This window comes from Hypanus sabinus, chromosome 19, assembly GCF_030144855.1.
Source record: "Hypanus sabinus isolate sHypSab1 chromosome 19, sHypSab1.hap1, whole genome shotgun sequence".
Lineage (NCBI taxonomy): Eukaryota > Metazoa > Chordata > Chondrichthyes > Myliobatiformes > Dasyatidae > Hypanus > Hypanus sabinus.
In genome coordinates, this window is record NC_082724.1 from 9,338,665 (window position 1) to 9,361,340 (window position 22,676).

Consider the following 22,676-nt stretch of genomic DNA (forward strand, 5'->3'; position numbering starts at 1 on the left):
CATCCTGACCGTTCTTGTTTTTATACATCGGAGTCTGCTACCTGATGGTAGAAAGTCAAAGAGGCTTTTTCCCTGGGGAAAATGCCTCTGACTATCCACACGATCAATGCCTCTCATCATCTTGTACACCTCTCTCAGGTCACCTCTCATCCTGCTTCACTCCAAGGAGAAAAGACCCAGTTCACTCAACCTCTTCTCGTAAGGCATGCTCCCCAGTCCAGGCAACATCCTTGTAAATCTCCTCTACACCCTTTCTATGGCTTCCATATTCTTCCTGTAGTGAGGCGACCAGAACTGAGCACAATACTCCAAGTGGAGTCTGACCAGGGTCCTATATAGCTGCAACATCACCTCTCGGCTCCTAAATTCAATTCCACGATTGATGAAGGCCAATACACCGTAAGCTTTCTTAACCACAGAGTCAACCTGTGCAGCTGCTTGGAGCATCCTATGGACTTGGACCCCAAGATCCCTCTGATCCTCCACACTGCCCAGACTCTAAATTAATACTAAATTCTGCCATCATATTTGACCTACCAAAATGAACCACTTTACACTTATCTGGGTTGAACTCCATCTGCCATTTCTCAGCCCAGTTTTGCATCCTATCAATGTCCCGCTATAACCTCTGACAGCCCTCTACACTATCCACAACACTGCCAACTTTTGTGTCATCAGCAAACTTACTAACCTATTCCTCCACTTTCTCATCCAGGTCATTTATAAAAATCACAAAGAGTAGGGGTCCCAGAACAAATTCCTGAGGAACACCACTGGCCACCAGCTTCCATTCAGAATATGACCTGTCTACAACCACTCTTTGCCTTCTATGGGCAAGCCAGTTCTGGATCCACAAAGCAATGTCCCCTTGGATCCAATGCCTCCTTACTTTCTCAATAAGCCTTGCATGGGGTACCTTATCAAATGCCTTGCTGAAATCCATATACACTACATCTACTGCTCTTCCTTCATCAATGTGTTTAGTCACATCCGCAAAAAATCCAATCAGGCTCGTAAGGAACGACCTGACTTTGACAAAGCCATGCTGACTACTACTAATCATATTCTGCCTCTCCAAATGTTCATAAATCCTGCCTCTCATGATCCTCTCCATCAACTTACCAACCACTGAGGTCAGACTCACTGGTCTATAATTTCCTGGGCTATCTTTACTCGCTTTCTTGAATAAAAGAACAACATCCGCAACCCTCCAGTCCTCTGGAACCACTCCCATCCCCATTGATGATGCAAAGATTATCGCCAGAGGCTCAGCAGTCTCCTCCCTCGCCTCCCACAGTAGCCTGGTGTACATTTTGTCCGGTCCTGGTGACATATCCAACTTGATGTTTTCCAAAAGCTCCAGCACATCCTCTTCCTTAATATCTACATGCTCAAGCTCTTCAGTCTGCTGCAAGTCATCACTACAATCACTAAGATCCTTTTCCATAGTGAATACTGAAGGTTCATTGTACAATACTATACAAAAGTCTTTGGCACATATATATAGCTAGGGAGCCTAAGACTTTTGCACAGAACTGTAGTAATTTTACGTATTGCGCTGTGCTACTGCAACAAAAAACAACAAATTTCATGACATTTAAGTGATTATGATATGGGTCTCTGTTGTGGATTGAGAGTGGGAAGGGGGCCAGGAAGAGGAGAATCATGGTTGGGAAAAGGAGAAGGGAGAGAGAAGAATTTAGAAGATTGAGGGGGGATCTTATTGAAACGTATAAAATTCTAAAGGGATTGGACAGGCTAGATGCAGGAAGATTGTTTCTGATGTTGGGGAAGTCCAGAGCGAGGGGTCACAGTTTAAGGACAAAGGGGAAGCCTTTTAGGACCGAGATGAGGAAAAACTTCTTCACACAGAGAGTGGTGAATCTGTGGAATTCTCTGTCACAGGAAACAGTTGAGGCCAGTTCATTGGCTATATTTAAGAGAAAGTTAGATATGGCCCTTGTAGCTAAAGGGATCAGCGGTTATGGAGAGCAAGCAGGTACAGGGTTCTGAGTTGGATGATCAGCCATGATCATACTGAATGGCAGTGCAGGCTCGAATGGCCTACTCCTGCACCTGTTTTCTATGTTTCTAAGAGAGGAAGAAGTGGGAAGCTCCTGGGAAGCATTCTGAGATGATCAATAAACCAATTGCTTGGAATCATGATCTTGTCTGGTGTCTCAGGGCTGAGTGTGTCTATACCCAGACTATACCCCACCCCAGCACTTCTTCTCTGCCACCTGTCCTACACTCTGCCCACGGTACTCAACTCTTGCCATTCTCAATATCCTTTGCTCCCGCCGGAGTTAGAAACTCGGTCTCCCCTCCACGTTGATAAATATAGTACTATGTAAAAAGTCCTAGGCACCCTAGCTCTAGGCACTTGGGTTTAACTCCACCACTGTCTGTAACCACATGGGTTTCTGCCAGCTCCTCCGTTTTCCTCCCATATTCCAAAGACATACAGGTTAATAGGTACCTTCCACCCTCCCCCACCTTCTTTATAGGGCCCCTGCCCCCTCCTTCTTCAGTCCTGACAAAGTGTCTTGGCCCGAAATGTTGACTGCTCATTTCAACGGATGCTGCTCAACCTGCTGAGTTCATCCAGCTTGTTTGTACGTGTTGATTTATCCACAGCATCTGCAGTGTACTTTGTGTGTGCAGGCTAATAGGTATATTGGTCACATGGGGGTAATTAGGCAGTGCCACCTTGTTGAGCCAGAAGAACATGTACCCGTGGTGTATCTCTAAATAAAATACTAACCCCCCTCTGTCAGCAAATGCTGCCTGAGTATTTCCAATATTTTCCCACCATCTGCCAATTTTTGATTTTCAAGACCTTCATGAAAACAGATAGTGTGTATTTGTAATGCAACATTTATTTTAACCTTCCCATGCAACCACAGCAAGAATAAAAATTGAATTTAAACATCCAGAGTAGTTGCACATCAAATCTGGATTTAAAATGGAATAACGATAAAGGTCATAAACACAGTCCTGAAGAAAGGTCTCGGCCTGAAACCTCAACTGTTAATTCATTTCCATAGATGCTGCCTGGCCTGTTGTGTGCCTCCAGCACCTTGTGTGTGCTGTTCATAATGATTTAAGGTCGTTTGTGTTGAGTGGATTCTTTCAAAGTAGCAAGCAGAGGGAAAATATTTCTAGGAATGAGGATAGGTTACTTGCTGTTTGGCATTATCAGATGTTAAACAGAATAATTGTTTCTGCTTTATACAGTGAAGGAGGAGACCCTGAGACAGATAGCAGAGCTTCAGCATGCAGTCTCACAGGTCAGTGTAAGCACAGCTTACTTTCTTTTAAAAAAGCAACATGCTTCAAAATGACATGCTCCCTTTCGACACTTGATTAAAATCTAGACATTCATGCCTGAAGGAAAGCAGTGGGACAGTTGTGACATTTAACTGCATCACTGTGTCGTCTCTTTATGCTGCACGAAATGCCTCTGGGTGTCCCAGCCCATCAGTACTAAAATACGGTTAGTGTTATTTTATAAATTAAACTTGGTGAATTCCACACTGCTTTCTTCAAAACCTTAGCAGACGTGCCTAAGCATTAATACTACCAGATTTAACACCATAGCCACCCATGCTGGTGGTATAGTGGCATCAGCATCAGACTCCGAGGCAAGTGGTCAGGCGTTCAAATCCAGCCGTTTCCTTGCATGCTTTCTATCTCTGCTGGGTTGAGTGTCGAAATAACAGACAAATGCTATGGAAACAGCAAAAAATGCTGCCCAGTGTGCCACAAGGCGTGAAAAGGAACAGCAATTTAGCAGCTTGCAGTAAACTGGGCAGAGCAACAGTAGGGTGGAAGATCTTTCAGGAAGAGAGTGCCACCAGAGGTGACATTGGTGATAACAGAATGTCAACTGATACAATGCCTTGCACTCCAGACCTGCAGAATAGATATGTTAGAGTAAAACATTATTTTTGGATTATAATGATCAGTGATGAACACTGGAGAAGAACCACAGGGGAAATGAGACTTTTAATCGATATAAATATAATGAATTGTTGGGATTTGGAATATAGTACAGCACAGGAACTGACCCTTTGTCCCATAATGTTGTGCCAAGCCAATTAGTAATCAGCTGGCCAGCTAAACTAATCCTTTCTGCCTACGCAATGTCCGTATTCTTCCATTTCCCTCACATTCACGTGCTGATCTTAATGTCTCTTAAAAATCCGTAACGTATCTGCCTCTTACACCATTGCAGGTCCATTCCAAGCACCCACCACTCTCTGTGGGGTGGGGTGGGAACACTTCTCTTTTGAACTTATCCCCTCTCACCTTAAATCCATGCCCTTTGGTATAAGACATTTCAACCCTTGGGAAAAGATACTATCTGGGCCTCTCATAATCTTATAAACAGTTATCAGATCAAACCTCAGCCTCCGCCGCTCCAGAGAAAACATCACGTTTGTCCAACCTCTCAATAGAGCACAAGCCCTCTAATCCAGGCAGTATCCTGGTAAACCCCTTCTGCGCCCTCTCTGTCAACAGATGAAGATACAGGAGCAGAATTAGGCCATTTGGCCCATCAAGTCTGCTCCGCCGTTTCATCATGGCTAATCCATTTCCCTCTTAGCCCCAATCTCTTGCTTTCTCCCTGTATCCCATCATGCCCTAATTAATCAAGAACCTGTCAACCTCTGTCTTAACATCCTTCTGATAATGGGGCAACCAGAACTGCATGCAATACTCCAGACACAGCCAAACTAGAGTTTTATAAAGCTGCAAAACATGACTCCTAAAAGAGTAGTGGAGGTAGCTTTGGCAGTAATATAGAGAGGATTAGAAGGGGGTAAATTTCTAGCACTGAGTGTAGAAATTGGGGATTTGAGATAACTTTTTCCAAAATGAACCACACACCACATGATGTATCATGCTATGATTAAAATAAAATCAAATTTACAGTCTTTTTTTAAGATAACTGTGTTTGAAGTCTCAGGAGGATCTGGACCAATGTATGGTGATTCATGTGGTGGGCTGTGAGGAGGAGTTTCAGCAGCAGAAGGTCGATGTGCTCTGGCGGATTCTGAATCCTGAGATTAATCAAGTAACCCAGGTCAGTTCATTCCTGGGTGACGGGGCTCCTTAACGAAGAGCATTGTGAAATGATCTTAAAAGTGTAAGGCACTCTGCTGTTCTAATCTGGTGTGTGCAAAAGCAGTTTGAATATGTATTTATTCTGTAATTAATGGATTTACCACATGCAGCTAAAATATTTATTGTGTACTTTTCATTTCTCCATAGAGACACCTTGTGTGTGGCCCAGTGAGAAAATCTGGGGAACATTCACATATCAGTGCTCTTCAGTATTTTGAGTAAGTCACCTCTGAAAATGAATGTCATTCTTTAGTCTGTCTTATGTCATACTTTCTAATTTGTTATCAAAAATCTTATTAATGCAGATAGTTTCCACAATAAAATAAAATTTGACCTAGTTCACAATGCATCTAAGATAAACAACCTCTTTATGAGACACATTAGAAGTTCAAAGTAAATTTATTAAAAGTACATATATGTATCACTTTATGCAACCCAAAGATATGTTTTCTCCTGGGCATACTCTAGAATAATAACCATAACAGAATTAAAGAAAATCTGCTCAACTTGTGCATTCAACCAGAGTGACAACAAATTACAAATACAAAAAGAAAGAAAGAATAATAAATAAGCAATAAATATCAACAAATATGATCAGTGGCTATCTCAACACCATTAAAGCGTTCCTTCTTTTCATTTTCACTAATCTTGGTTTACCTCACGTAATAAAGTTCTAGCCCTGTATACATCCCTTGTTTGCAGTAAGATGTAATTATTTCAATCATAAATCCATTAATAATTTGAAAGAAAATTAAATTGTAAAATTGATTTTCTTTATAGATCTACCCTTACGATTGCAAACTTTTTGTCTAGATTTCGAAGGTCTCAAATGCAAGAAGCATCTGTGATGAAATATGGAGACAAGGTGCAAGGTATAGATCCCATAGTCAAGTATGTTATCCAGTAACTTTTGTTCATAGCATCAGAGGCTTTGGCAACAGGATGTCTCAATGTTATTCTTAGTGGAATTAAGTTTGTTTGTGGGGATTGATTAAAATTATGCAGCATAATTTAAGTGTTCACTGGTTAAGGCTGTAGGTAGCATGTCTGTACTCACTGGAGTTTAGAAAAATGAGGTGCAGGAGGGAATCTCATTGAAACCTATTGAATATTGAAAGGCCTCGATAGAGTGGTCGTGGCGAGGATGTTTCCTATAGTGGGAGAAGTCTAGGAGGGCACAGCTTCAGAACACAAAGATATCCCTTTAGAACAGAGATGAGGAGGAATTTATTTAGCCAGAGGATGGTGAATCTGTGGAATTCACAGCAGTTTTCACAGTATCAGTTTGTCTCCTGTGCAGCCTTTTTGAAGTATATTTAACCTTTCCTCTCCATGTACCTGTCTAAATGTCTTTTAAATGTTGTAATTCCCTCTACACCTCTACAGCTTCCTCTGGCAGCTCATCCTGTATACTCACCGCTCTGGATGGAAAAGGTTACCTCTCAGATCCCTGTCCTCTCTCTCCTCATCTCAAACTTGTGCCCTCTAAAAATTTCACTACCCTGAAAAAGATCATGGCCACTCATCACTTTATGCAACTCGTGATTTTATACAACTAAGACAGGGGTTCCCAACCTATTTTTATGCATGGACCAATACCATTAAGCAAGGGGTCTGTGGACCCCAGGTTGGGAACCTCTGCTCTAAGGTCACCCACCCCTTAACCTCCTATTCTCCAGGAAAGAAAGCCCCAGCCTGTTCAATCTTGCGGTTTAACTCCAACCCTGACAACATTCCTATATTGCTTTTCTGCACCTTTTCCAGCATAACAACATCCTTCCAATACCCAGAAATGTACTCAATACTCCTTGTACTCAGTGCCCTCACTAATGAAGGCAAATGTGCCAAAAACTTTCTGCACCATCCTGTAACAATAGTGCAGTGCAAAATGTAAAATATAATATTCTTTGTCCCCATTTTCAGGGAAATCTATACCTATGCCTTTAGGTCCTGGTCTTCAATATTTCAATACTGAAACGTTCGCTGTGAAGAGAAAAATATTGTACTGCATTTGAACAGTTTTTATAAGGTTTTCCATGTCTTTTGCTAGGTGGTTCATGGGCTGAAATCATCAATAGCATGACCTCCGCTGTCATCAGGTTTGAACTGCTGGCAGTCACACACCGCAGTCCAGTAAGTAATTCGCATATTCTAAAGTATCAGGTTAACCATCACTGAAATATGTTGTGATTTTTCTTATGTTTGTTTTGTGGCAGCAGTACAATGCAATATGTAAAATATAAATTACAATAAGTAGTGTATATAAAAAATTAGTGCAAAAAAGAACAAAAGTAGTGAGTTGGTGTTATGGACGTTCAAAAACCTGATGGCGGAAGGGAAGAAGCTATTGCTAAATGTTGAGTGTGTGACTTCAGGCTCCTGTACCAACATGATGGCAGTAATAAGAAGAGGTCGTGTCCTGGGAAATGGTGCAATGAAAGTAGTGTAGAAAATGGCAGAAAAACATTCTTTATTCCCACCTGTAGTCTCATTCCCTGCTTTGACAAGACTTTTGACCACAAGATACAAGAGCAAAATTAGGCCATTTGTCCATCAGGTCTGCTCCGTTATTTCATCACGCCTGATCCATTTTCCTTCTCAGCCCCAATCTCCTTTCTTCTCCCAGTATCCCTTTATGCCCTGACTAATCAAGAACCTACCAACCTCTGTGTTAAATATACCCAATGATTTGGCTTCCACAGCTGCCTGTGGCAACAGATTCCACAGATTCGTTGTCTAAAGAAATTCCTCCTCTTTGTTCTAAAAGGATGCTCCTCTGTTCTGAGGCTGTGTCCTCTGATCTTAGACTCTCCCACCATAGGAAACATCCTCTCCACATCCACTCTGTTGAGACCTTTCAATAGTCGATAGGTTTCAATGAGATCACCCCTCATTCTTCGGAATTCCAATAAGTACAGGCCCAGAGCCATCAAACACTCCTCATGACAAGCCTTTCAATTCCAGAATCATTTTTGTAAACCTCCTTTGAATCCTCTCCAATGTCAGCACATCCATTCTTAGATTAGATAAGGGGCCCAAAACTGCTCACATTACTCAAGTGAGGCCTCCCCAGTGTTTTATAAAGCTTCAATGTTACATCCTTGGTTTCATATTCTAGTCCTCTCAAAATGAATGTTAACATTGCATTTGCCTTCTTCACCACTTGTCCTACTACTATTTTGGGTTTTTATATTTAAAACAATTGGAGAATGGCAGAGCTAAGATGGCCACCTGATTCCCATGAGGGTGTTCCTTCCAACTCTCATAAGGAAGTCCCAGGCATTGTGCTGTTGTTTAGCAGAACTTTCAGTGGTAAAACTTCAAGGGTCCCATCACAAACACAGGTGAGGGTAAGAGGAGGAGAGATCTAACATCACAATGTTCATCATTGAAAGAATATCAATTCAACACCTTAATATGTAAAAAAAAACAGTAAAATACAGCACTAATATCATGAATTGTCTCTGCACAAATAATCCAATACAAATGGATTAAATAAACCAAGTACTGAGGAGGTCAGGAGGCATACAGTATGTAGGAAGAGGAACAGAATTAACATTTCTGGTTAACAAATTGAAAAAAAGTTAAATGTGTTTTGAAGGTTAGAGAAGGAAGAAATAAAGAGCAAGTCTGTGAGCAGATAACTGCAGGAGAATGACCAAGACAAAAGAGAATGGTAAAGAGGTTGGGCTGAAACTGGAGCCACCTTCCTGAACCTACTTAAGATACAACTTGAGAAATTGGTTTTATGTGGTGAGTGGGCTTGATATCCATTTTCCACTTCCCAATTCTTCTGTTTAATGCTATGCCCTTTTCAATAGCTGGTAACTGTATTTCCCTTTGTTATTCTTGGGCTTCTTTTGCTTTAGCAGAATGTCAGCCATTTGATTTTCCTTTAATAGTAAAATAAACTACTGAATAAACTACTTTAGGGAGCAGTGTCTCAGAAAGGCAGCGTCCATTATTAAGGATCTCCAGCACCCAGGGCATGCCCTTTTCTCATTGCTACATCAGGTAGGAGGTACAGAAGCCTGAAGGCACACACTCAGCAATTCAGGAACAGCTTCTTCCCCTCTGCCGTCCGCTTTCTAAATGGACATTGAAGCTTTGGATACTATCTCACTTCTTTTTTTAAGATACAGTATTTCTGTCTTTTCTATTCAATATACATAATTGATTTATTTGTTTATTTTTTTCACTCTCTTCTAGATTATGTATTGTATTGAACTGCTGTGGCTAAGTTAACAAATTTCATATCACACGCCATTGATAATAAACCTGATTCTGATTCTGAACTGTTTGATTTCAAATCTGTAGAGACCAAGTATCACATTGGTAAAGTAAAAGATGATTTGTAACAGAAATTCACTTCACCTCTCTTTCCTCAAATTCTCAACCCATTTGCTGATGAACTCTAGCTGAATTTAGACCTGACCCAAGGAGTCAGTATTTCGACCAAAGGGACGAGGAGTGGGGCATTTGTCATGTACAACTGTGCCAGGCTTGCAACCTTGTTCAATCATTTCAGCAGTTCTGTGGAGAAAGGTAACAGCTGCTCTTTTTTATATCTCTGAACCTGTTTCCATTTTGTCTACCCCAGAATTGTAAATGTATCTTTGTCAAAATCAGGAAACTTGTATTTAAAAAAAGCGGAGGTTCAGCTGATAGTTCATCACAGCCATTGTCTAATCACGGAGGTAAAGCGCTAGGGCTTGGATTGGAACTGGGCATAATGTACTGAGTAACACATACAAAATACTGAAAGAACTCAGACGTTCAGGTAGCACCTATTAACAGTCAACGTTTCGGACTGAGACCCTTCATCAGTCCTCTTGCTTCTAACCTCCAGTGAGTTCAGGCTCATTCATCAAATGCTCCACATACCTTAACCCTTTCATTCCCTGGATCTTTCTCGTAAACCTCTTTTACACCCTCTCCAATATCAACACATTCTTTCTTAGATATGGGGCTCAAAACTGCTCACAATGAGTCAAGTGCTGTCTGAGCAATGCCTTATAAAGCTTCAGCTTTATATTCTAGTCCTCTCAAAATAAATTCAAACATTTTGTTTGCCTTCCTTACTGCCAACTCAATCTGCAAGTTAACCTTTGGGGAACCCTGCACCAGAATTTCCAAGATCCTTTGCACTTCACAGACCATTCCTCTGAACACACACCATTCCTTGGTTTACTGGGATATGAAAGCTCAATTCTGTAAGTAAACCTGACCATCTGTCCAGTTATCTGTAATACCCTGGAGTATTATACACGTGTGTAACTGAAATTAAGTTTAAAGTTCAAAGTACATTTATTATCAAGGTATGTGTAAATTATACAACCTTGAGATTTGTCTGCTTACAGGCAGCCATAAAGTAAGAAAGCTGAAAGAACCAACATTTAAAAAAAAGACCAACACCCAATGTGCAGAGAGAGAAAAATAAACAAAAATCAAGCAACAGCATTCGGAACCAAACTGAGTCCATAAACCTGGTGCAGTCCCATAAACTCAGTCTCAGTTCAGCTCACAGTGGGGCAAATCGCCATGAAGCTCGCAGATACAAAGCCTGGAGCAGCCAGAGTGCTCTCATAGCCCCAACACTGCAGAAAGAGGAGTAAACATCGCGGAAGAGCAAACAGAATAAGCCAGACCCTCGCCTCTGTACCAACACCCTGCCTTTTCAGTCTATTTGGGCCGTTTCAATTTTCAAAAGTGCTTCGACTTTGCATGGTCCTGCACAGCTTGACCCTCAAGTCAGCCTCACCTTTGCTCACCTCTTTATTGTGATGATAGTTTACCACAGTTAAAAGTGTTGCTAATAAAGTATTTAGTCATATGATTCCTGTGGTTGACAACAAGCATTAGGCAGGTTCACTTTAGAATATTGGTTAGTTGACACTTTTACAGCTCAGGGCATTGGAGCCAAGTTAACCCAAACCTGTTTTCAAATCCCACCCTCTCTCCTTCAGCTCATCACCTCAGCAGCTGGAGAAGTTAGGATCAGGTGAAGATATTTGGGACATCAGTTAGGGTAGGTGGGTGCCAAATTAAAAAGCAGTTCTGATTATCTTTGCAAATATGTTTATTATAAAATTTACCTATAGATCAACCCATCCCCTTTTAGCACGTAGATTCAACAAGGACTGAACAGATACTCAGTGGCCACTTTATTAGGTACATTTGCTTATTAATACAAATATCTAATCAGCCAATCACGTGGCAACAAATCAATGCATAAAAGCATGCAGATATGGTCAAGAGGTTCAGTTGTTGTTTAGACCAAACAACAGAATGGGGGAAACAAATGTGATCTAAGTGACTTTGACCTTGGTTGATCCAGATGGGCTGATTTGAGTATCTCAGTAACTACTGATCTCCTGGGATTTTCACACACAACAGTGTAGAGTTTACAGAGAATGGTGGAATTAAAAAAAAAACATCCAGTGAGCAGCATGTCTTTTTAATGGGAGAGGTCAGAGAATGGCCAGACTGATTCAAGCTGACCGGAAGGTGACAGTAACTCAAGTAACTACGTGTACAACAGTAGCGTGCAGAAGAGCATCTCTGAATGCACGTGTTGAATCTTGAAGTGGATGGGCTACAGCAGCAGAAGACCACAAACGTATAGGTACCCGATAAAGTAGCCACTGACTGCAGAGTCAGAATCGGGTTTTTTATCACTAAGATAAGCTCTGAAGTTAGCTGCTAACGTGGCAGCAGTACAGTGCGAGGCATAAAAATTACCGTAAGTCACAATAAATAAATAGTGCAAAAGAGGAATACTGAGGCAGCATTTAGGGATGCATGACCATCCAGAAATCTGATGGTCACCCAGGGTGACTGAAAAGTTTTCCTTTCAACACTGAAACACATTTTCTTTCTTCTCATTTTCAGGATTGTACCCACATTTCCCAGAAACATCCCAGTTGAATTATTTTGCACTCCAGGAAGAGGTACAATATTTCTTTATTACTGACATGATTCATTCTGTTCTGGTGAGAATTAAAATGTGGCACCTCATTTAAGAACAAAAAATTGATGCTAAAACAGTCACACTTGTGTACCACAAGTTATTTCTTCATCCAGTTCATTTGCCCATGTGAGGTCTTACAGTGCATATTAACCAATGATAGGGTGGGAGTGAAGGAATGTTGGACACAAGGTCACTGAGTTTCAGTTAGGTTCTCAAGGACTGACAGAATTGTTGTGATTAACAAAAGTTTTCGAAGTGTCATAACCTCAGTGGTCAAAGTCAAATTTATTACCAAAGTCCATATATGTCACTATATACTACCCTGAGATTCATTTTTTGTAGGCATTCAAACTTCAGAGGTAAATTTATTATCAAGTACATTGTGTCACCATATATAACCCTGAGATTCGTTTTCTTAGGAGTATACTCAATAAACCCACAATAGAATAATAACTATTATAAAATCAGGCATTCACAGTAAAACAAAAAAATGCAATAGAATCAGTGAAAAACTACACACACGCAAAGGCAACATGCAATGTGCAAAAGAAATCAAACTGCACACACATACAGAAAACATGAGTTGTACAGTCCTTGAAAGTGAATCCGTGGATTGATTATGGAATCATTTTAGTGTTGAGTGAAGTTACCCACACTTCAGCCGGATGGTTGAAGAGTATCAGTTGACAAGATCACCAAATGGCTTCGAAGCTTGTAATCTGTTTTCACTTATGCAATTAAATCTTCCACTTACAATTGAAATTTTATTTGAAAATGAATGATTGTTGTGGATTCAGAGCACTGCCCAAGCCTGCTGCCTGCTTTGTCCCCACCTACCTGATCTGGATACATTCTACCCACAAGGCAGAAGAAACTGAGATCTAGGTCTCAGATGGCACATCCTGAGGCCCTTCCTTGGAGCTAACTGCTATCATGGCCTCAGAACCTTTTTCTTTATTCTAACCAGAATAACTGTTCAAATGATTATAAACCTTCAAAAAAATAATTTAACAAGAAAATAACCATCAAGCTCTTGAACCAAAGTGGATAACTTCACTCACCTCAACACTGAACTGATTGAATCCTATTCAAGGACTCATGTTCTTAGTTTTATTTATCATTTGTTTATTTATTTATTGTGTTCTTTTGCACATTGGTTGTGTGTTGGTCTTTGTTTGTGACTTTTATTGGATCTATTTCTTTGTTCTGCTGTGAACACCTCCAAAAAATGAATCTCAGGATAGGTAATGACCATATGCTATAATTTATGCTTTAAGACTTGATTTTGATAATAAGGGAACACAAGGGAGTGTATCAGCATAATGCTATCACAGTTCAAGGCATCAAAGTTCAATTCCGTGTCCTTTGTAAGAAAGTTTGTTTTTTTCCCCCCATGAGTGCATGGCTTTTCTCCGGGTGCTCCAGTTCCCCCCCCCCCCATATTCCAAACTAAACGGTGATATTCTGGTAAATATAGGTGTTGCTGGATGAGATAGATTAGCTTTTCAATTTGTCACATGTACATAGAAACCTACAGTGAAATATGTCGTCTGTCAATGACCGACACAGTCCGAGGATGCGCTGGGGGAAGCTGCCAGTGTTGCCATGTTTCTGGCACCAGCATAGCATGCCCACAACTTACTGACCCTCCCTGTTCATCTTTGAGATGTGAGGGGAAATTACAGCAACCGAAAGAAACTCACACAGTCTTGGCAAACTCCTTACAGGCTGTGGCGGGAGTTAATGCTACCTTGTCATCCTGTATTAAAGAGTGCTTCATGTGTTTCATTGAAAATTGTATCATAAAGTACATTAGGAGCTGCAGTTAATTTTGGCCTACAAGAAGAATGTTGTAGGGATTGGGCCGGAAATGGAGCCAAGATTAAAATCGGATCAGCTATGATTTTATTGAGCTGTGAAGCAGGTTCATGGGGCCAAGCAGCTGCAGCCATTTCATATGCACCAACTATCATTAAATTTTCTTTAATTAATGTTTCAATATTGAAGTGGAAAGTGAGAAGGTTAAAAGTGTAAGGAGAGAGGTAGTTAGGCAAACTGAAGCCAAGCTCATTAATTTAAAGCCCACATTTGTTTAGCATTGGTGTTAATGTTTTGTTTGGAAGACTAACTGGTTTCGTTCACCTGCAGGGCGAATGGCTGTTGCTATATAATTACATTATTCCTTTCCGAGAAGCTCTGGTCCAGATTACTCATTCCCTGGGTTCAGCTAAAGGGATCCATCTGAGCATCAACACAGAAACAGTAAGCAGAACCAATAAGAGAAAAATTTTATCTTAAAATGTTTTCAGAATCAGACTTAGAATTACTGACATAAGACGTAAAATTTGTTGTTTTCCAGCAGCATACAGTGCAGTACATTAAAAAAATCAGTATAAGTTACAATAACAATTCAGTGGATTCTGGTTAATTGGGACATACTGAGGCCAGTACATTTTGACCCTATTAAGCGGCTGCCCCAATTAGCTGAAGTTTTATGGAAGTAAGTTTTAAAAAGACCAACTGAGTAACAAATCATGTCTTTAAATGAAATACAAAACACTACTAATATTATTACAGTACTATAAAACTATGTACAGGTTGAGTACCCCTTGGAACATTGGGATGGAGGTGTTTTGGATTTTGGATTTTTTCAGATTTTGGAATATATGTAATGACATAGCTTTGGATCATCATTTCCAACTCTGAATTTCCACGCTGTCAGTAAGCACTTGTTACACTTGTTCATCACAAATATGCACTTAACAATAAAAAATACTACCTACTATTAATAGTAGGTGTGCAAGGTAACAAGAGCATCATCAGGAGAAAACAGTAATAAACAATGCAGGCAGTCTCCACCTGCAATTCCATGTTTTGATTAAAAGGTTACAGTACACTGTATTTGTAATTTACTTTTTTTAGCTTTTTAATGTAAAGTATATAAACAATTAGCATGGTAGACTTGTTCTACTGCAAAATTTTCGTGATCTGCAGACACTTTAAAAATTTAATGCCATGTTGCTTCTTAAGTTTCTGCAACCAGCCTGCTAAATATTCACAATTACCTTCAATCTTCAGTTTGTCAGAATACATCTTATTTCATGATTAGCATGCCATTAAGCAGCATGTGTCACTCTGACCCTGATGATATACAATTAAGATCTTCATTTTTCATTCTATACAGTGTATTTCTATTTGTCATTAAGTACCGTTCATTACATTTGTGAGGTCACCTCAAAACTGCCTGTGATGCACAGAGACCACTGCATCATCTGGGAACTTTCCTTGTGGAATTTTCCATGTTAGCACTCAAAACAAATTTGGATATCGGAAGTTTTCAGATTTTTGAATTTCGCATAAGGGGAGCTCAACCTGTATTAGTTCTCAATATTTATCAGTGGAAGAATTTATACAGTGTTCACTGCTGTGTTTTGTTCGACTGTAAATGAATAAAATCAGAGCAGACTCCTAGTGCAGATAATAGATTACTTTCATTACGTTCTTGCATGACGACCATAAGATATAGGAGCAGAATTAGGCCATTTGGCCCATCGAGTCTGCTCTGCCATTTCATCATGGCTAATCTAATTTTCCTCTCAGCCCCAGTCTCCTGTCTTCTCCCTGTATCCCTTCATGCCCTGACCAGTCAAGACTCTATCAACCTCTGCCTTAAATATACAGTACATAAAGACTTGGCCTCCACTGCTGCCTGTGGCAAAGAATTCCTCAGGTTCACCAATCTGGCTAAAGAAATTTCTCTTCATCTCCATTCTAAAAGGACACCCCTGTACCCTGAGGCTCTGTCCTCTGGTCTTAGATTCTCCCACCATAGGAAACATCCACTTTATCAAGGCCTTTCACCATTTGATAGGCTTCAATGAGGTCACCCCTCATTCTTCTGAATTCTAGTGAATACAGGCCAGGAGCTTCAAATGTTCTTCATGTGACAAGCCATTCAATCCTGAATCATTTTTGTGAACCTCCTTTGAACCTTTTCTAGTTTCAGCACATCCTTTCCAAGAAAAGGGCCCAAAACTGCTCATAATATTCCAAGTGAGGCCTCACCAGTACTTTATAAATTGCAGTTGCCTTCCTCACCACAGACTCAACCTTTAGGGAATCATGCACAAGGACTCCCAAATCACTTTGTATGACAGATTTTTGTATTTTTTCCTCTTGATGTAGAAGAAAGTCAACCCTTTCATTTCTTCTACTAAAGTGCATGACCATACACTTGCCGACACTGTATTCCACCTGCCACTTCTTTGCCCATTCTCCTAATCTGTCTGTCCTTCTGTGACCTCTCTACTTCCTCAAAGCTACCTGTTCCTCCACCTATCTTCATATCATCTGCAAACTTGCAACACAGCTAACACTTCCATCATCCAAATCACTGACATATGAAGTAAAAAGAATTGGTCCCAACACTAGTCATCAGCAGCTAACCAGAAAAGGTTCCCTTTATTCCCACTCTTGCTTCCTGCCAATCAACCTCTGCTTTATTCATGCTAGAAGCTATCCTGTCGTACCATGGGCTCGTAGCTTGTTAAGCAGGTTCATGTGTGGCAGCTTGTCAAAAGCCTTCTGAAAATCCAAGTACAAAACATCAACCAATTCTTCTTTGTCTTTCTTGTTAGTTATTTCTTCACTCCCACCACTCTCTGTGAAGAAGCCCCCCCCATGTTCTCTTTACACTTTTCCCACTTCACCCTTAACCCATGTCCCATTTTTTTTTTCTCCCCTAGCATCAGTGGAAAAGCCTGAATCACAGTATTTAAAATTACACACCATCATTTCTGTAACATTAATTTTCCAATTATTTCATTTGAAAGCTTTTCTGTCTTTTTTGGTTTCCATTGTAAAGCTTCTTAAAAACCCCTCTAATCATTATGCCTGTTCTTCCCCCCCCCCCCCCCACCCCAAATTTCCAGTCTCCTTTGTGGTCTCCATCAGCTGGACTAATCAAAATTTAGCATTGTAACGCTGCCTTTCTTTTGCCCATGGCTGCACTTTCACCATGGGTACCACTCTTTGCACAGGTCCTGATCCAGGGAATGAACTTGTGCTCAAGCTTGACCCATAAGACAGGAGCAGAATTAGACCATTTCTCATCCCCTTTCCAATCCTTAAAGATGCCACCTTTCAAATGAGATGTCGAACCAAGACTGTATTTCAGATGCATGTATATATTGATGGGCCGAGCGACTTAATGCTGCCCTTATTCAACAGCATTGTGTGAAGAGTAATTCATTTCTTTCAGTGTCCTCACTCGTATCTGTTCATCAATCAGCTCCTAAACAAATGATGCATCACATTGTTCTTTCTGACACCTTCCTGTTCACTGCCTGGTTATAAATTGGTAACTCTACGTTACTTCAAATGTATTTCATTGCCCGTGAAGTGCCTTGGGACATTTGAAGTTGTGATAACTCACTAACTGAACACCCTCTTCCTATTATAATCTGTTTCATAGGTGTGCAAGTTTCTTGTAAACCTCAGCATGGATTTCAGCTCCTATTACAACCGTGTGCACATCTTGGGAGTAAGTATCATTGTGTAAATATAAATTTAACATTTCCAGTCTCACCTTACTTACTCATTTTCACTGTTGCAATCTCAGTATTCATCTGATTATTTATGGGGTTTTTTCAGAAACCTTGCCCCATTTTTAACCTTTTTTGACTTTCTGGATTATCCATTTCTTCCTTACCCAACTTTAATATCACTGTACCTCCCCTATTGTCACGCTGAGGCCATACTCAGGTTGGAGGAGCAACACCTTATATTCTGACCTCCAACTTAATGGTATGCACATAGATTTCTCAAACTTCCAGTACTGGTTCCCCCCTCTTCACCATTCCCCATTCCTGTTTCTCTCTCACCTCATCTCCTTGTCTGCCCATCACCTCCCTCAGGTGCTCCTCCTGCTTTCTTCCATGGACTTCTGTCTTCTCCTATCAGATTCCCCTTCCTCCAGCCCTTTATCTCTTTCACCTATCAACTTCCTGGTTCTTTTCCAGTTTCATTTATCACCCACCACCTTCCTCCCTTCTCCCCATCATCTTAGTCTGGCTCCTTCTCCCTTCCTTTCCAGTCCTGATAAAGGTTTCTTGGCCCGAAACGGTGACTGTTTATTCATTTCTGTAGATGCTGCCTGACCTGCTGAGTTCCTCCAGCATTTTGTACATGTTGCTTTGATAGATTTCCAGCATCTGCAAATTCTGTGTCTGGGATTACTTTTTTAATTTACTTTTCCTTTCATTCTCTTTCTAGTAAATTACATTTTGCATTTTCCCTCTCCTGTCTTCCTCTCAGTTGTTCCCATTTACTGAAGGTGCTAACTCTGTTGCTTCATGCACAAGAAAATATGAGCATGAATCAGTCATCAGTACCCTCAAACCTTTTCTACCTGAACATAGAACAGTACAGCACTTACACCTCGGCCCATGATGTTGTGTTGACTTTTTACCCTACTGTAAGATCAATCTAACCCATCCCTCCTACATTTTCAACCTCTCACTGCTAAGGGTGGAAGTTCCCAGTTGCTTCAAAAAGGCAACAATTACACCAGTGCCTAAGAAGAATAATGTGAGCTGCCTTAATGACTATCACCTGGTAGCACTCACATCGACAGTGATGGAATGCCTCGAGAGATTGGTCATGACTAGACTGAACTCCTGCCTCAGCAAGGACCTGGACCCATTGCAATTTGCCTATCGCCACAGTAGGTCAATGGCAGACACAATCTCAATGGCTCTCCTCATGACTTTAGACCTCCTGGACAATGCAAACACCTACGTCAGGATGCTGTTCATCGAATATTATTCAGCATTTAATATCATCATTCCCACAATCCTGATTGAGAAGTTGCAGAACCTGGGCCTCTGTACCTCCCTCTGCAATTGGACCCTTGACTTCCTAGCTGGAAGACCACAGTCTGTGTGGATTGGTGATAACATCTCTTCCTTGCTTTCGATCAACACTGGTGCACCTCGGGTGTGTGCTTAGCCCACTGCTCTACTCTCTATATACACATGACTGTGTGGCTCGGCATAGCTCAAATACCATCTATAAATTTGCAAACGATACAATAATTTTTGGTAGAATCTCAGGTGGTGACGAGAGGGCACTCAAGGGTGAGATATGTGTCGCATAAGTGGAATGGTGTCGCAGCAACAACCTGGCACTCAACATCAGTAAGATGAAAGAGCTGATTGTGGACTTCAGGAAGAGTAAGACGAAGGACCACATACCAATCCTCATAGAGGGATCAGAAATGGAAAGAGTGAGCAGCTTCGAGTTCCTGGTGTCAAGATCTAAGGATCTAACCTGGTCTCAACATATTGATGCAGTTATGAAGAAGGCAAGACAGCAGCTATACTTAATTAGGAGTTTGAAGAGATTTGGCATGTCAACAAATACACTCAAAAACTTCTATAGTTGTACTGTGGAGTGCATTTTGACAGGCTGCATCACTGTCTGGTATGGAGGGGCTACTGCGCAGGACCGAAAGAAACTGCAGAGGGTTGTAAATCTAGTCAGCTCCAGCTTGGGTACTAGCCTACAAAGTACCCAGGAAATCTTCAAGGAGCGGTGTCTCAGAAAGGCAGCGTCCATTATCAAGGACCTCCAGCACCCAGGGCATGTCCTTTTCTCACTGTTTCCATCAGGTAGGAGGTACAGAAGCCTGAAGGCACACACTCAACAATTCAGGAACGGCTTCTTCCCCCCGCCATCGAATTCCTAAATGAATATTGAATCTTTGGACACTACCTCATTTTTTCTTTTAAATATACAGTATTTCTGTTTTCACACTTTTTTAAATCTATTCAATATACGTAATTGATTTACATGTTTATTATTATTTTTATTTTTTCTCTCTGCTAGATTGTTTTACATGGAACTGCTGCTAAGTTAACAAATTTCACAAAATTTAACAAAAAACCTGATCTTTTTCTGATAGCATTCAATTTTTTATCATCCAATTGCCCATCTAAGAGTTTCTTAAATATCTTTAATTGAATTGACTTTATTACTTACATCCTTCACATACATGAAGAGTAAAAATCTTTGTTACGTCTCTGTTGAAATGTGCAATCATAGTAATTTATCATAAATAGAACAGTCAATGTAACATAGAAATACACTCAATGTAAGATAGAAATGTATTTGCCTCTACCACCAACCCTGGCTGGACATTCCACATACCACACTTTGTGAAAAGCTAACCTCTGACATCCCCTCCGTATACCTTCCTCCAATCACCTTAAAATTATGCCAATTGCATTAGCTATTTCCACCCTGGTAAAAAGACTCCGGCTCTCCACTTGATCTATGTCTCCTATCATGCTGTACTCTTTTATCAAGTCGCCTCTCATCTTCCTTTGCTCCAAAGAGAAAAGCCCTTGAATGCTCAACCTCTCCTTGTAAGATATCCCCTCTTAGGCAACATCCTAATAAATCTTCTCTGCAGCCTCTCCAAAGCTTCCACATCCTTCTTAGGAGACGACCAGAACTGAAGACAGTACACAAAGTCTATGGATAGCCTTTTAAATTGTCTTATATACCTTGACTGTGGCTGATCTGCCCCTGGCCCAAAGTCTTCTGCACCAATTTTCATAGTTTTCAAGTCTTTGATCTTACTGAAAAATGTCTCTGCTTCCTTTAATGATATAAGCTCTGGAGAAGAATTTCTACCTTCAGTGAAAAGAAATTCCTACAGTTTTGAATAACCAGACCCTTATTAACTCTGCCCCCTTGGTGAGATTTTCCCACAGTTAGAAACATTTCAGCATCTATTGGGTCATTTGGATCACCTCTCATTCTTCTAACTGCCAAAGAATAGGGGCCCAACATCTGAAGCTGCTCATAATAGGACAGCTTTCTCATTCTGGAACTTAGGCTCCTGGAATCTCTTTTGCAGTGTGACATAGAGAGGCAGAGACCCTCAAATCCCTCATCCAAGTGGACAGTTTCATGTTGCAAAAGTAGCAACAGTAATCAGGAGCAAGAATCTTACGAATGTGTGCTCCTCCACTCTGCCACCTCCCACATTCTAACGCAAGCTGGAAAAAACAATATTTCTGATAACCTCCCTTTAAAGCTCTCACATTAAAGCTATACCCTTTTGAATTAGATTCCCTTACCCTGTGGAAAACTGTGACTGTCTACTCCAGCTGTTCCCCTTATAATTTTATAAACCTCTGTAAGGTCACCCCTCAGCCTCCTTCACTCCAGGGACAACAGCCTCAGCTTTTCCAGTCTCTCTTAAATCAAGTCCTCCAGTCAAAACAATATCCCCATTAACCTCTCCTACACCTCTTGTTTAATCACATCCTTCCTATATCATGCCAGGCTGCCCCCCAGCACATTCTCAGATGACATTGGTTGTTGACATAAACAACACATGCTTCAATGTACATGTGACAGATAAAGCTAATCTTTATTTATTTAGGATTCTTCCTCCTCTTGTCTGTCAGGGATATCACATGTCCTCTCTTTGCCCTTCCAATTTCTTTTAAATGTCCTCCTAAATTCCTGATTGTCTTAAAGCTGCCTAAACCTGCCACATGCCTTTGAATATTCTTGTTGAAAAGATCATCTTCATTAACAGGATCTCTTTACACTCTTCACTAGAGGTGAGAGTAAAGTTTCATTGACATCAAGGTGAAAACAGTGACTAGCAGATCAGTTCACCATCTGTCAATATATTCATACAATCTGAATGTGTTGTCAGGTTACAACTAACAGCCAAATAAAATTTGAATGCCAGAAAACTAAAAACAAACATGACATTGATATTTGAGATGAGCAGGCAGAGGAACAGATAAATTGACAGCGGGGGAATAGTCCTGAAGCAGATAATTGTTTTCAGAGATACAGCTCTGACCAATGATCCCGTACTGCCCAATTACACCCATGTGACCAATTAACCCCTGCTAACACGTACGTCTTTGGAATGCGAGAGGAAACTGGAGCATCTGGAGGAAACCCACACAGTCATATAAGACAGTGGTGGAGTTGAACTTGGGTTACAGTAATAGTGTTACGCTAACCACTGCGCTACACTGCCATTTTCAAAACCACATATGTTCCAACACATAGCCTCTGCATTTCTGCACCATGTACTGCCATACAAGTACTACATGCTAACCAACTGTGCCACTAGAGATGTGACCCACTGAATTTTGTAGCTGGGCCCAGCTTTACTACAGTCTTGGCATCACCATCCCTGGCCCAAGAAATTCACAGAAGACAGAATAAAATACCTCTTGTTAGTTTTGCTGAGAAGATCAGTATGTGTTTGAAATAAGAAACTGGAAAAGAGAAATTATCCAAGGATCAGCTACTGCACCGGAAGTAAAATGTTCCTTCATAAAACACCCCAGTGTTTATTGTGCCTGCCTCAGTTTTTCAGAAACCACATTCAAATAGAATACAGGAATAACCTGATGCACTCAAGATGGATTGGCAGATAAGTTGAATGATTACAATCTTTTTCTCAGGGTTGGTGTCTAAAATAGAGGTTTAAAGTGAGAGGGAATAGATTTAAAAGGAACTCAGAGGACAGTTTTTT

At 40.7% G+C, this 22,676-nt stretch overlaps 1 protein-coding gene across 4 annotated transcripts in view; it reads left to right on the forward strand.

Moving 5' to 3' along the window:
- The window catches only part of dalrd3 (DALR anticodon binding domain containing 3), a 33,280-nt gene that overhangs the window by 4,855 nt on the left and 5,749 nt on the right, over window positions 1-22,676 (forward strand). For 2 of the 4 annotated variants that reach the window (XM_059943974.1, XM_059943972.1), the window contains exons 4-12: window positions 3,238-3,290; window positions 4,967-5,089; window positions 5,278-5,348; window positions 5,944-6,002; window positions 7,181-7,263; window positions 9,549-9,675; window positions 12,022-12,080; window positions 14,249-14,362; window positions 17,574-17,642. In XM_059943974.1, the coding sequence (XP_059799957.1) occupies window positions 3,238-3,290; window positions 4,967-5,089; window positions 5,278-5,348; window positions 5,944-6,002; window positions 7,181-7,263; window positions 9,549-9,675; window positions 12,022-12,080; window positions 14,249-14,362; window positions 17,574-17,642 (758 nt within the window). The remainder of the gene's footprint in view (window positions 1-3,237; window positions 3,291-4,966; window positions 5,090-5,277; window positions 5,349-5,943; window positions 6,003-7,180; window positions 7,264-9,548; window positions 9,676-12,021; window positions 12,081-14,248; window positions 14,363-17,573; window positions 17,643-22,676) is intronic. The other 2 variants (XM_059943975.1, XM_059943973.1) reach the window with 1 other exon arrangement.